Here is a 12,679-nt window from a genome sequence, read left to right as displayed (position 1 = left end):
GTGATCCCTGTCCTCTGGCTCCGTGTGATCCCTGTCCTCTGGCTCCGTGTGATCCCTGTCCTCTGGCTCCGTGTGATCCCTGTCCTCTGACTCGGTGTGATCCCTGTCCTCTGACTCGGTGTGATCCCTGTCCTCTGACTCGGTGTGATCCCTGTCCTCTGACTCGGTGTGATCCCTGTCCTCTGGCTCCGTGTGATCCCTGTCCTCTGGCTCCGTGTGATCCCTGTCCTCTGGCTCCGTGTGATCCCTGTCCTCTGACTCCGTGTGATCCCTGTCCTCTGGCTCCGTGTGATCCCTGTCCTCTGGCTCCGTGTGATCCCTGTCCTCTGGCTCCGTGTGATCCCTGTCCTCTGGCTCCGTGTGATCCCTGTCCTCTGGCTCCGTGTGATCCCTGTCCTCTGGCTCCGTGTGATCCCTGTCCTCTGGCTCCGTGTGATCCCTGTCCTCTGGCTCCGTGTGATCCCTGTCCTCTGGCTCCGTGTGATCCCTGTCCTCTGGCTCCGTGTGATCCCTGTCCTCTGGCTCCGTGTGATCCCTGTCCTCTGGCTCCGTGTGATCCCTGTCCTCTGGCTCCGTGTGATCCCTGTCCTCTGGCTCCGAGTGATCCCTGTCCTCTGGCTCCGTGTGATCCCTGTCCTCTGGCTCCGTGTGATCCCTGTCCTCTGACTCGGTGTGATCCCTGTCCTCTGACTCGGTGTGATCCCTGTCCTCTGACTCGGTGTGATCCCTGTCCTCTGACTCGGTGTGATCCCTGTCCTCTGACTCGGTGTGATCCCTGTCCTCTGGCTCCGTGTGATCCCTGTCCTCTGGCTCCGTGTGATCCCTGTCCTCTGGCTCCGTGTGATCCCTGTCCTCTGGCTCCATGTGATCCCTGTCCTCTGGCTCCATGACTTGTCAGGTAAGGGGGTGTATGGAAGTGCAATGTGTTGGTGTATGGTGGAGCAGTAGCAGTGTACACAGGGGAGTCCCATACAATGATTAGGAGAAGAGGATGAGAATGAGAGTTTGGTTTGTGCTGACAGCCCCGGGGTGAGATCGCTGTGCAGATCTGGGAGAACTGGTTCAGCTACAGCTTTCCCAAGTCACCTGGCATAGAAAGATCCTTCCATCAACTCCAACAAGAGGTCTTCCCTAACTTTTCCGGCATTTCCTTGTTATCTGGAACCCCAATTTAGCCCTGGTCCACACCCGTGCGATTTGTCATGCAAATTGGTAGATGCAAATAAATCGCATGGCACGTCGCACCTCATTTCCTTTCAAATTGCTGCAACTCATGTCCCTGCAGTACTTCTTTTCCGATTTCACTGCAACTTGCATAGATTCGGTTGAACGAAGTCGCAAGCAGCAGTGAAATTGGATATACAAATCGCACTGATTTGCGGCTTTGAAATCTCGCTGAAGTAGTGGGTCCGCCCCGGTGTGAACCAGAAGGACGTTCTGGACGAGAATTACTAAAGCTAGTGCAGCTGTGCACAGTAACCAATCTGCTTCCAGGTTTAAGCCCTTGTTCACATTGGAGCGATTTGATAGGTCAAGTCGCAGCCTATTGCTGGCAATGGCACCGTTCCAATCAGTGCGACACCGCACATTTGTGCTAACGTAGTTCCTGCACTACTTTTGGCAACTTCGAGTGCGACTTTGATAGACATCTGTGCATTATCCCTAGTTCACATTGGTGCGATTTGACATGTCAAATCGGCGGCAATGGCACCATCCTAATCGGTGTGACACTGCATTTGCAGCGCCGCACCGATTTCAAAAAGTAGTTTCTGTACTACTTTTTGCGATTTCGGGGAGCGATTTCCATTGACATCTATGCAGAAACCCGCACAGATGTTTGTGAAATCGCTGCCGAAATCGGGACTGACATGCGGGAGTGAAATCATGCGATTTCAGCTGAACTCACACAGCTTTATTCCCGCAGCTCAGTGTGAACCAGGGCTGAAGCCACGTAGATGTATTTCAAGTCACACCGGAAGTCGCACTGAAATGTAGCTTTGAAATCATGCAATTTCAGATGAAGTCGCACAATTTCAAAGTCGCGTTCAATGTGAACGAGGGCTTATTGTCAAAGCTTAATTGAACAAGCTGAAGCTAGAAGCTGATTGGCTACCATGTACAGATGCACCAGATTCTGTGTACTCCAGTTTTAGTAAATCTCCCCATCTGTTTGCTAAAGCAGTGAGTATAATAAACAATTTACACGTTTTTGGTAATAAAGTCCTTGGTATTTTTTGTGTGTGGTTTTCCCTATGGTGACAACAGTGGAACATTCCTGCAAAATGTATGCTGAAAGGTCCACATGTAGTCACTATCAGAAGCCTGCATGGCAAGGTGACAACCCAGGAGCACACTTGGGGAACAGGGGCGGAGCGTTGTCACCATGTAACAGGAATTGCTTTGACAAGTACCTTCATGGCAGGATCACTGGGCAATATGTTTATGAAAGCTGAAGATTTGAAAATATCCAAAATGATGTTTGAAATTACATTAACCCTGGGCTCGACAAATCCCAAGTCGTCATGGCGACTAGAAATTGTGTCCTGGCGCCTGGGCTTTTGTCAGCTCATTCACTGTTCTGTGCCCGACTCCCGAGTGTGCTCACTTTGAGCACCAGCCTGTCACTCCCTGCACTGACTGCACTTCGACCACGAGGGTCACCATCAGAGGGGCACAGTCCATACACATGTAGGGGACCCGGGTGTCGCGAGGGGCTCAGCCACCCTGGAGTCCCAAGCTGCCCGCTCTGCTACAGCTTTTTTTATTTGTGGTGCCTGAGGGGTTATGTGACCGGTGGTGGAGCGCGGTTCAGACAAACTCAGGAAAGGGCTGCATTTTGCATCACTGAGCCAGGATCAGAGCTTAGTTGGTCAGTGAAGAGGAAGGCGGGACCTTTCGTGGTTCATCTGTATGCTGGATGGGGGCTGTCTGTATGCTGGATGGGGGCTGTCTATATGCTGGATGGGGGCTGTCTGTATGCTGGATGGGGGCTGTCTGTATGCTGGATGGAGGCTGTCTGTATGCTGGATGGGGGCTGTCTGTATGCTGGATGGGGGCTGTCTGTATGCTGGATGGGGGCTGTCTGTATGCTGGATGGGGGCTGTCTGTACGCTGGATGGGGGCTGTCTGTACGCTGGATGGGGGCTGTCTGTACGCTGGATGGGGGCTGTCTGTACGCTGGATGGGGGCTGTCTGTACGTTGGATGGGGGGCTGTCTGTACGCTGGATGGGGGCTGTCTGTACGCTGGATGGGGGCTGTCTGTACGCTGGATGGGGGCTGTCTGTACGCTGGATGGGGGCTGTCTGTACGCTGGATGGGGGCTGTCTGTAGGCTGGATGGGGGCTGTCTGTACGTTGGATGGGGGGCTGTCTGTACGTTGGATGGGTGGCTGTCTGTACGCTGGATGGGGGGCTGTCTGTACGCTGGATGGGGGGCTGTCTGTACGCTGGATGGGGGCTGTCTGTACGCTGGATGGGGGCTGTCTGTACGCTGGATGGGGGCTGTCTGTACGCTGGATGGGGGCTGTCTGTACGCTGGATGGGGGCTGTCTGTACGCTGGATGGGGGGCTGTCTGTACGCTGGATGGGGGGCTGTCTGTACGCTGGATGGGGGGCTGTCTGTACGCTGGATGGGGGGCTGTCTGTACGCTGGATGGGGGCTGTCTGTACGCTGGATGGGGGGCTGTCTGTACGCTGGATGGGGGGCTGTCTGTACGCTGGATGGGGGGCTGTCTGTACGCTGGATGGGGGGCTGTCTGTACGCTGGATGGGGGGCTGTCTGTACGCTGGATGGGGGGCTGTCTGTACGCTGGATGGGGGGCTGTCTGTACGCTGGATGGGGGGCTGTCTGTACGCTGGATGGGGGGCTGTCTGTACGCTGGATGGGGGGCTGTCTGTACGCTGGATGGAGGCTGTCTGTACGCTGGATGGGGGCTGTCTGTATGCTGGATGGAGGCTGTCTGTATGCTGGATGGGGGCTGTCTGTAAGGATGAGCTCCGGTGTGTTCGCACAGCCCATGTGCAGAGCCCGCCAGGAAGTTGGCAATGCGCTGCGCTAATCACAGGCAGTGAGACATTTCCCGATCTCTGCAGCCGCGCTACGGGACAATGCTCCTCTGAAAAACAATCCACACACAGATTGCTTTTCAGAGGCATTTGACAGGTGGTAAAGAGGCATTATGTTGTCTCCTCACCACCTGTTTTAAGCCCGTAAATGCAGCATCACTACACCGCAGCCATGCACACAGTTGCGGGGTAGTTGCAGTGCAGCCCCATTCACCCTGGAGATACCTCCAGCTGCAGCCACAGCATGTGGACACCCCCAGCTGCTGCCTCTGCAGCTAAAGGAGGAGAAGTTGGGGGTGGTAAAAAAAAACAGCTCCACCGTGTGATTTTACCGCCCCTCCAACCGGACATGTGAGCAGGCCCTTGGATTTTTTATAATTGTACTGCACCAAAAGCACCCCACGTTTTCCAATGTGTGGGGTACAATTAAGAATTAATGGCACCCCTGGGGGGCGTGGCCTGGAGCGGCATGCAGTAGGACGCAACTAGACAGAGCTCCGCCGGCCATTGATCCGTTTCTCACATCCTGGGACCGACAAACGACTTTCTTTAGCCCTGAACATACCGCCGCTGTACCGGCAACTTACAGGAGCCATGTCACCTACCAAAAAGGCATCTGCTGCGGCCGCAAAACTTGAGCAATACCGCCGGCCAGGCACGGACCCCTCCAGCCAAGATGGCGCCGCCGCGCCGGACGAAGAACCTCCTGCTGGGACTGACACAGCGAGGGTGCTGGAGGCGATCTCATCATGCCAGGAAGCCGTAACAGTATGCCAGACATCCCTCACAGCGCGGATAGAAGAGGTTAAGGTGGACATTTCACTGGTAAGACAAGATTTTCAAAAACTAAAAGGCAGGGTCACTGAGGCAGAGAACAGGCTGAGCAATATGGAGGACTCCCTCCCCCCCCTGCAAAATACAACATCTGAGCTGCAGCATCAAGTGAATCAATTGATTCAGAAACAAGATGACATCGAGAATCGCCTCAGGCGATGCAACCTCAGATTTGTGGGTCTCCCTGAGGGGTCAGAGGGGAGAGACCCCCCCACGTTTCTTGAAAATCTGCTCTGCGATACATACGGCAGAGATTCCTTTTCCCCTACATTTGTAGTAGAGCGTGCACACCGCATGTCGGGCAGACTACCACCACCTGGAGCCCCCCCACGCACCTTTATTGCGAAGTTCCTGAACTACAGGGATAGGGATGCCATACTTCGCCTCAGCAGACTGAAAGGGAACATCCCTTTGGGAAACAAAATGATAGCGATTTATCCAGACTTTTCTGCAGAGGTGCAGCGGAAAAGGCGCACATTTATGGAGGTCAAAAGGCGCCTCCGCATCAAAAACATCAAATACGCCATGCTTTTCCCGGCCCGCCTCCGGGTAGAGGGAGAGGACAGAGCACACTTTTTTGAGGACCCGGAAGCCGCCATCGCCTGGCTGGAACAGAGGGAAAACCACGGATAAGTCTCAGCCTCACTTTTGCTCACCTATATGCCCCTGTGGTCCCTGTGGATCTTCCACTCTCCTGCACTCAGTCCCTCTCTACGGATTGAATTTAAGTTTGAACCTTCACGCAAAAAATCATGGGATGGATTGCCCGTCCCTACACTCCCTTCTTATTCCCCCTCCTATTCTCCGGGGACGGATAACCTCTTTTCACCTCTACAGGGACTGGATATACCCTTACACATCATGGACTACGACCGGACTTTAACCAACATCGCAGCAATATATCCCTTCAAGAGCACCCAGATGACAACAAACAATGAGATCTTATACCACATACCACCTAGAGCAACTGTTCAATGGGCGTTTTGCAGCCCCACGCCACCAAGACATACCTCAGCTACTTACCCATACTCACCCTAACAGGGTCCACATAGGCAACCGACGGAGCTTGACAACGTCTACAAAGTACTCACCACGAATGGCGAGTAAAGTCCTAAAATGCGCAACGACACGCAGCGTATTTTCGCCCCACGCAATACAGTTTACCACCTGAAATGGAGCAAACCATCTCCGGCAACGCTACGCATGCGACTTGGGACTTCCAAGACTATTGGTAACCCTAGTATAGCAACTGCCATTCACACATGTTCATGTTCTAACCTTTTTTCCACAGGTGGGACAATGTTTATGCCCAGTTGGCAGTTCGGGATTGAAGCTCGCACCAGGTTTGGAAGGTGCAGAGCGGGGAGGGGGGAAGGGGTTTTCAGATTTCCGAATGTTCTACTATTCTACCCAAAGTCTAAACCATTTGATTGCTATCACAATAACCTCATGGTGTTCTTGTTACCGGTCACATTTTTCGGTGTATGTGCTAGGCAATTTGGGGGATGGGGGGGAGATCTGAGTCCTGGGGCTCAATACTACATGCACACATCCAAATGACTAACTTAAAATTTATTACATGGAATATCCGTGGGCTCAGGGAGCCCATTAAAAGGTCGGCGGTGTTTTCAATACTAAAAAAACAGAGAGCTGATGTGGTGGCTCTGGTAGAAACACACGCTGAAGGCCTCGCACATAGAGTGCTTAAGAGACCGTGGATTGGATGGGCGTACCATTCAACACACACTACACTATCTAGGGGAGTCTCAATTTTAATCGCTAAAAGCACTCATTTTGAGCTCCAGGACTCAGTGGTCGACTCATTGGGCAGGTATGTTTTACTGAAAGCTAAGATACACGGGGATACGCTTCTCCTTATGGCGTTCTATGTACCACCACCGTTCAGCGCGGGTGTCATTGCTGCTGGGTTCGACTTCATGGCTTTGCATCCTGGCACCCCTGCTGTGTGGCTCGGTGACTTCAATAACGTTCTAGATCCAGCCATAGACAGACTCAACACGTCGACTACAGAACCAGTGGCGTCACACCCCACAAGATTTGCCAGACTCCTATCTGATTTTAACCTAGTGGATACGTGGAGGACCAGGAACCCTGCAGACAAGCGATTTTCCTGCTTCTCCACGTCCCACCGAGCCATGTCCCGAATAGACCTAATATTGGTATCTAAAGTGCTCCTCCCTAGACTGTTGGACGCGGGCTTCTCTCCTAGGTCCCTATCGGATCACTGCCCTTACTGGGCCATGCTTTCCGTCCCCCACAACCGTCCTCCGACGTCGTGGAGGTTAAACCCCTTCTGGCTGACACTGTTGCCGGAGGAGGATGACCTCTCGACGGAGTGGGGAAACTACTTTCACATCAACGAGGGGTCCGCCTCGGTTCAGGTAGTGTGGGAGGCATTCAAGAAACACGCACGTATGATACTAACCAACAGAATTAACAACCTTAAAAGAGTGTCAGAATCGGCTATAATTAAGGCAGAGGAGAGCCTCCGGGATGCTGAAAAGACATTTCTCGAGGCCCCCACTGCAGATAGAGCTGACAACCTCAAACTTTGTTCAAGGGTGTTGACCCAGCTACACTACGAAAAGTCCAAAAGAAAACTTTTTTTCCATAGGCAAAGGTCATTCGAGCATGGGGAACGGGCGGAAAAACTCCTTGCATATTTGATACATAGCGAGGATAGACCCCCTGTGGTAATCTCACTGCGTTCATCCAGTGGAGCTATAGAAACAGAACCACATAGAGTTACAGATATCTTTAAAAAATTCTTCCACAAACTCTACACAACAACAGCCTCACCCGACACCACCCCAATAGAAACATTCCTAGGAGAGCTAACAATCCCCCAGCTCTCTGCGGAACAAGTTGAGGAACTAGAAGCCCCACTGACAATAGACGAGGTATCGGGAGCCCTGGCGGAACTCCCGGCCTCGAAGTCCCCGGGCTCGGACGGCCTACCAGTGGAGTTCTACTCCACATACTCGGAAGTACTGATCCCCAGACTGCTACAGCTATATGAGGCCATATTCAAGGACTCTAGACTACCAGCATCCATGAGAGAGGCCACCATAGTATTAATCCCCAAACCTGGGAAGGACCCACTTATTCCCGAGTCCTACCGCCCCATATCTCTACTTCAAGTAGATATAAAAATCCTTGCAAAAATTCTAGCCATCCGCCTCAATAAAGTAATCCTTTCCTTAATTCATAGTGATCAAGCGGGGTTTATGCCGGGCAGAAATACATCCTTCAATCTTAGAAGACTGTTCATAAACCTACAAGCCACACATGACAATATAGGGTCCAGAATAATCGTCGCCTTGGATACAGCCAAGGCGTTCGATTCAGTGGAATGGGAATACCTGTGCAGATTCGGATTTGGCCCTAATTTTATAAAATGGGTACAACTCTTGTACCAATCTCCATCAGCAAGGGTATTAGCGAACGGACTGCCATCTGACCAATTCCTGTTATCTAGGGGCACGAGGCAGGGGTGCCCTCTGTCGCCTCTACTGTATGCACTGGCGGCAGAGCCCTTGGCCGTGGCCATCCGGGCACACCCCGAAATTAAAGGACTTAGCAGGGGAGATGTGACCGAAAAAATCAGCACCTACGCAGACGACACCCTGCTATACCTGGATGACTCTGAGAGTTCCTTACCCCTAGCACTGGACCTTATAGAACGATTCGGCAGGTTCTCCGGCCTCCGGATCAACTGGGACAAATCCCAGATATTACCTCTTGACAGCTTCCCGCAACCCAGGGACAGGGCCGAACTACCCCTGCAGAGAGTAGACACTATAAAATACTTGGGTATAAAAACCACAAAAGACCCAGCAGACTACGAGACACTCAACATAACCCCACTGTTTGCAATGCTTAAGCACAAAACACAGGTGTGGGCCCGCCTTCCACTGGGAGTAATGGGACGAATTAATTTGACCAAAATGGTCCTCCTACCTAAAATTCTCTACATGATCTGGCACTCGCCAATATACCTGGTGCTTAGGCATTTCAAGCTGATGGAAGCCATCATAAAGCCATTCGTATGGGGCAATAAAAGACATAAAATAGCATGGCAGAAACTTAAAAACCCCACGGACCTGGCGGGAATGGCTGTGCCGGACCTTAATATTTATTACATCGCAGCGCAGCTATCCCAGCTATTCCATGTGGATAAGACAGACAGGAAAAGATTCCTACACTTAGTGTGCCCAGGGTGGTCCCAGGTGTCACAGGACCCACTAACTGTGATAGCGGGGAAAGCCACAGGGGCAGACAGGAACACCAACCGTAAAACACTACCTTATCACTATACCAAAATATGGAATCTGTCCATGCATAGACTCCAACTACCAACGATTAACGAGTTCACTCCTCTGTGGCACAATTCGAACCTCCCTGAGTTTGATGTGCTACCAGACAGTGAACTATGGAGCTCCAGAGGGATCATTTATCTACTACATATTGTACACCACGACAGGCTAAAAACGTTTGATAGGCTAAAAACAGAATACATGCTCCCAAACCAAATGCTTTTCAGGTACATGCAATTGCGTCATGCTTTTTACGCGCAGTTCCCTTCGGGGGAATGTCACATGGTAGGCAACCCATTAATGGAAGCAGTGAAATGCCCTGACCCAAAAAAACTAATCTCCCAGTTCTACTCAATGCTAACGATACCACAGGCTACTTCATCAGCCTACGCCCTGAAAACAAGGTGGGAAGGAGAGGTAGGCACACTGGCAGATGACGAATGGAGTGATGCTCTAGACGCATGCAAACTAGTGTCCCCCAGACTGTCAGACCGCTTGACCCAACTTTTCATGATCCACAGAGCATACCTCACGCCATTAAGATTGTCCAAATACAGGGAGGGTCAATCCACAATGTGCATAATTTGTAACCAAGCTACCGGAACCTTATTTCATTTATTGTGGCAGTGCCCCCAAATCCAGGCATACTGGGTACAAGTGGTGAGATTCCTCCACGACACAATGGGCTCCCCCGTAACACTGCAGCCCAAACTCTGCCTATTGGGTATTTTATCAGATCCCGAAATAAATAAATTCCAAAAGGTCTTTGTGCACGAAACACTCTTTTCAGCTCGAAAAGTCATCGCTAGGGCCTGGATGAGACCTAATCCTCCGGAGTTCCCACACTGGCTAGCTGAGGTCAACAATACACTACCCTATAAAAAACTGATCTACATACACAGAGGTTGCCCCCTAAAATATGAGCAAATATGGGACAAGTGGACACAGTCACCTGACACCTGTACTTAAAAACAAATCAGGTGACAAGGTAGCCCGGGGGCTGAGCCCCCCCCCCCCCCGGCCACGTATGCTAAGATACTACAACACGATCAAGCCAAATTAGCACAATAAGACAGAATGGCTTTACAAGCACACCATGGGTAAGAAGGTAACCAAAAGAAAAAAAGAGCCGAGACATGGGTTAAAGTATTGAATAAAACTCTACTTATATGTTTTGGGAAAAATACTGTTACTCTTTATGGTTCTCACAGGGTACACCATACTCCTTTTATTTCCTGTCTTTATTTTTTGTTAATCCTCAATAAATCTGCATTTAATGTAATAAGCTTTGACAGAGCATACCTGATTCAACTACATTGTTAGAACTATCACAACTTTGTTCCGTGCAAGGTCCAACAAACTGGCATAATACTCTTGCTAATGTATAACCTGCAGATTTTACAATGTATTTGTGCACAATGTACCTCTGTAATTCTTTATTTTTTTATGACAAATAAAACTTTTCTGATTAAAAAAAAAAGAATTAATGGCACCCCTAAAGAGCAGTACATTCGTCTGTGTGTCAGGAACGAGTGCGATTTTACGTGTGTTCCGCGACAGTAACGTGAACTAAGCCTTGGACTGGGGTGCCTCAAGACTGAAAATACTTTTTAAGGGCGCCCCGACTGGGAAACGTTTGAGAAACCGTGATCTATGTTCTCTTGTCAGTACATGTACACGGGGTCGTTTACAGTCGTTTTTAGGCAGTTGAGTTTACAAGCTTTTTCTAAAACGCAAAAAAATGCGTTCAGAATCGGAGTTTACCGGCATTTCAAGCGCCAGACGCTGCTAAACGCGGTAACTCCCGTTTAGCCAAGTTTTATTTACAGGTGTTTTTCATTTTTTCAATGAAACCCCTGTCGCATTTAGTGGGGAGCAATGCTACCTCCAAACGCGACTCATTCAAATGCATTGGAGCCACGCCACAACCAGGTCAGTGCAATCCATGCAGTTATGGTGCAGGCTTTTTAGCATTAAAACAGTGAAAAGGTGACATCTCTTCCCGAGCCGCCTGTCAACTGCCCTATAAAAAACAATCCACCATGGATGCTTTATCAGAGGGAAAAAACAGCACCTTAAAGCTTGATTTTGCCATGTTTTAAAATGGTTGCGTTGTGTTTAAATTGTAAATGAAGTCCCTTTATCTACAGGTGGTGGTGTTGTACTTTGCAAAAAGCTCCGAACTAGCTGGCGTTCGATCTGAAAACATAATCGTTCCCCAAGAAACGACATCCAAGCAACTGTGGGAGAAAATCACTTCATTGCACCCAAGGTAAGAGACCACAGACATGTGACACCATGACCTGAGATATGGAACATTTCCAACTGATACTGGTTATGAACAGAGATCGATCGGTCTCCTCCCCCAGTCAGTCCCATCCCCCCACAGTTAGAACACACACCGAGGGAACACATTTAACCCCTTGATCGCCCCCTAGTGTTAACCCCTTCCCTGACATTCATACAGTAATCAGTGGCTATTTTTAGCTTTGATCGCTGTATAAATGTAAATGGTCCCAAAAAAGTGCCAGATCTGTCTGTCGCAGTCCCGCTAAAAATAAGAGATCGCTGCCATTACTAGTAAAAATAAAATAATAATAAAAATGCCATATATCTATCCCCTATTTTGTAGATGCTATACATTTTGTGCAATCCAATCAATATACACTTATTGCGTTTTTTTTTTTTTTTTTTTTTTTTGTTTTACCAAAAATATGTAGAAGAATATATATCGGTCTAAACTGATGAAGAATTTTTATTTATTTTTTTATTTGGAATATTTATTATAGCAGAAAGTATAAAATATTTATTTTTTCAAAATTGACGCTCGTTTTTTTGTTTATAAGGCAAAAAATAAAAACCACAGAGGTGATCAAATACCACCAAAAGAAAGCTCTATTTGTGAGAAAAAAAGTACATACATTTTGTTTGGGTACAGCGTCGCACCACCGCGTAATTGTCAGTTAAAGCGACGCAGTGCCGTATCGCAAAAAATGGCCTGGTCATAAAGGGGTAAATCCTTCCAGTCTGTAAGTGGTTAAAGAAGAATTAGCTGAAAGCTTGCTGTGCACTTGGCTCTTCAGAAGAATTGTACAAGCAGAAGCCTCTATAAGTGGCGTTATTGCAAATGCGATTGCAGGATTTATTGGTAAAAAAAAAATGTCCAAAGTTTATCTAAATTAGTGTATTAAATATGAATATTTCCTTTTAATATAACAATTCTCTTTCTCGACAGGCTTTGCATTATTCAAGATTTTGTGGTCCTCGCTGTCCGTCAGGAATATGTTGCGATTGGTGATGAGGTCATAAGATTGCACCCTGGGGACGAAGTTGCTGTCATTCCCCCTGTCAGTGGTGGCTAGAACTTTGAGGTATGGAATTGTCTGTGTTATTAAAGTTCTTTGTCTCAGTTCTTCTAATTCTTGACTATGAGTTTATAGCGC

The 12,679-nt window shown here is 49.2% G+C and overlaps 1 protein-coding gene across 1 annotated transcript; it reads left to right on the top strand.

Annotated features, from left to right (window-relative positions):
- Window positions 1–613: 613 nt before the first annotated feature.
- LOC141133154 (molybdopterin synthase sulfur carrier subunit-like) lies at window positions 614–12,607 on the top strand. Its single transcript, XM_073622334.1, has 3 exons — window positions 614–898; window positions 11,387–11,508; window positions 12,472–12,607. The coding sequence occupies exons 1-3, from the start codon at window positions 887–889 to the stop codon at window positions 12,596–12,598; spliced, it is 261 nt and encodes an 86-aa protein (XP_073478435.1). The 5' UTR covers window positions 614–886; the 3' UTR covers window positions 12,599–12,607.
- The last annotated feature ends 72 nt before the right edge of the window (window positions 12,608–12,679 follow it).

Source organism: Aquarana catesbeiana, linkage group LG01 (genome assembly GCF_042186555.1).
Source record: "Aquarana catesbeiana isolate 2022-GZ linkage group LG01, ASM4218655v1, whole genome shotgun sequence".
In the NCBI taxonomy this organism is placed as follows: Eukaryota; Metazoa; Chordata; class Amphibia; order Anura; family Ranidae; genus Aquarana; species Aquarana catesbeiana.
Note: the sequence above shows the minus strand (reverse complement) of the source record. Positions and strands in the feature narration are given on the sequence as shown.

Bases quoted from the DNA above. Each gene is read 5' to 3' on its own strand.
- LOC141133154 (XM_073622334.1), top strand. The intron at 11,509-12,471 runs GTAAGAGACCAC...CTTTCTCGACAG, and splicing joins ATCACTTCATTGCACCCAAG to GCTTTGCATTATTCAAGATT.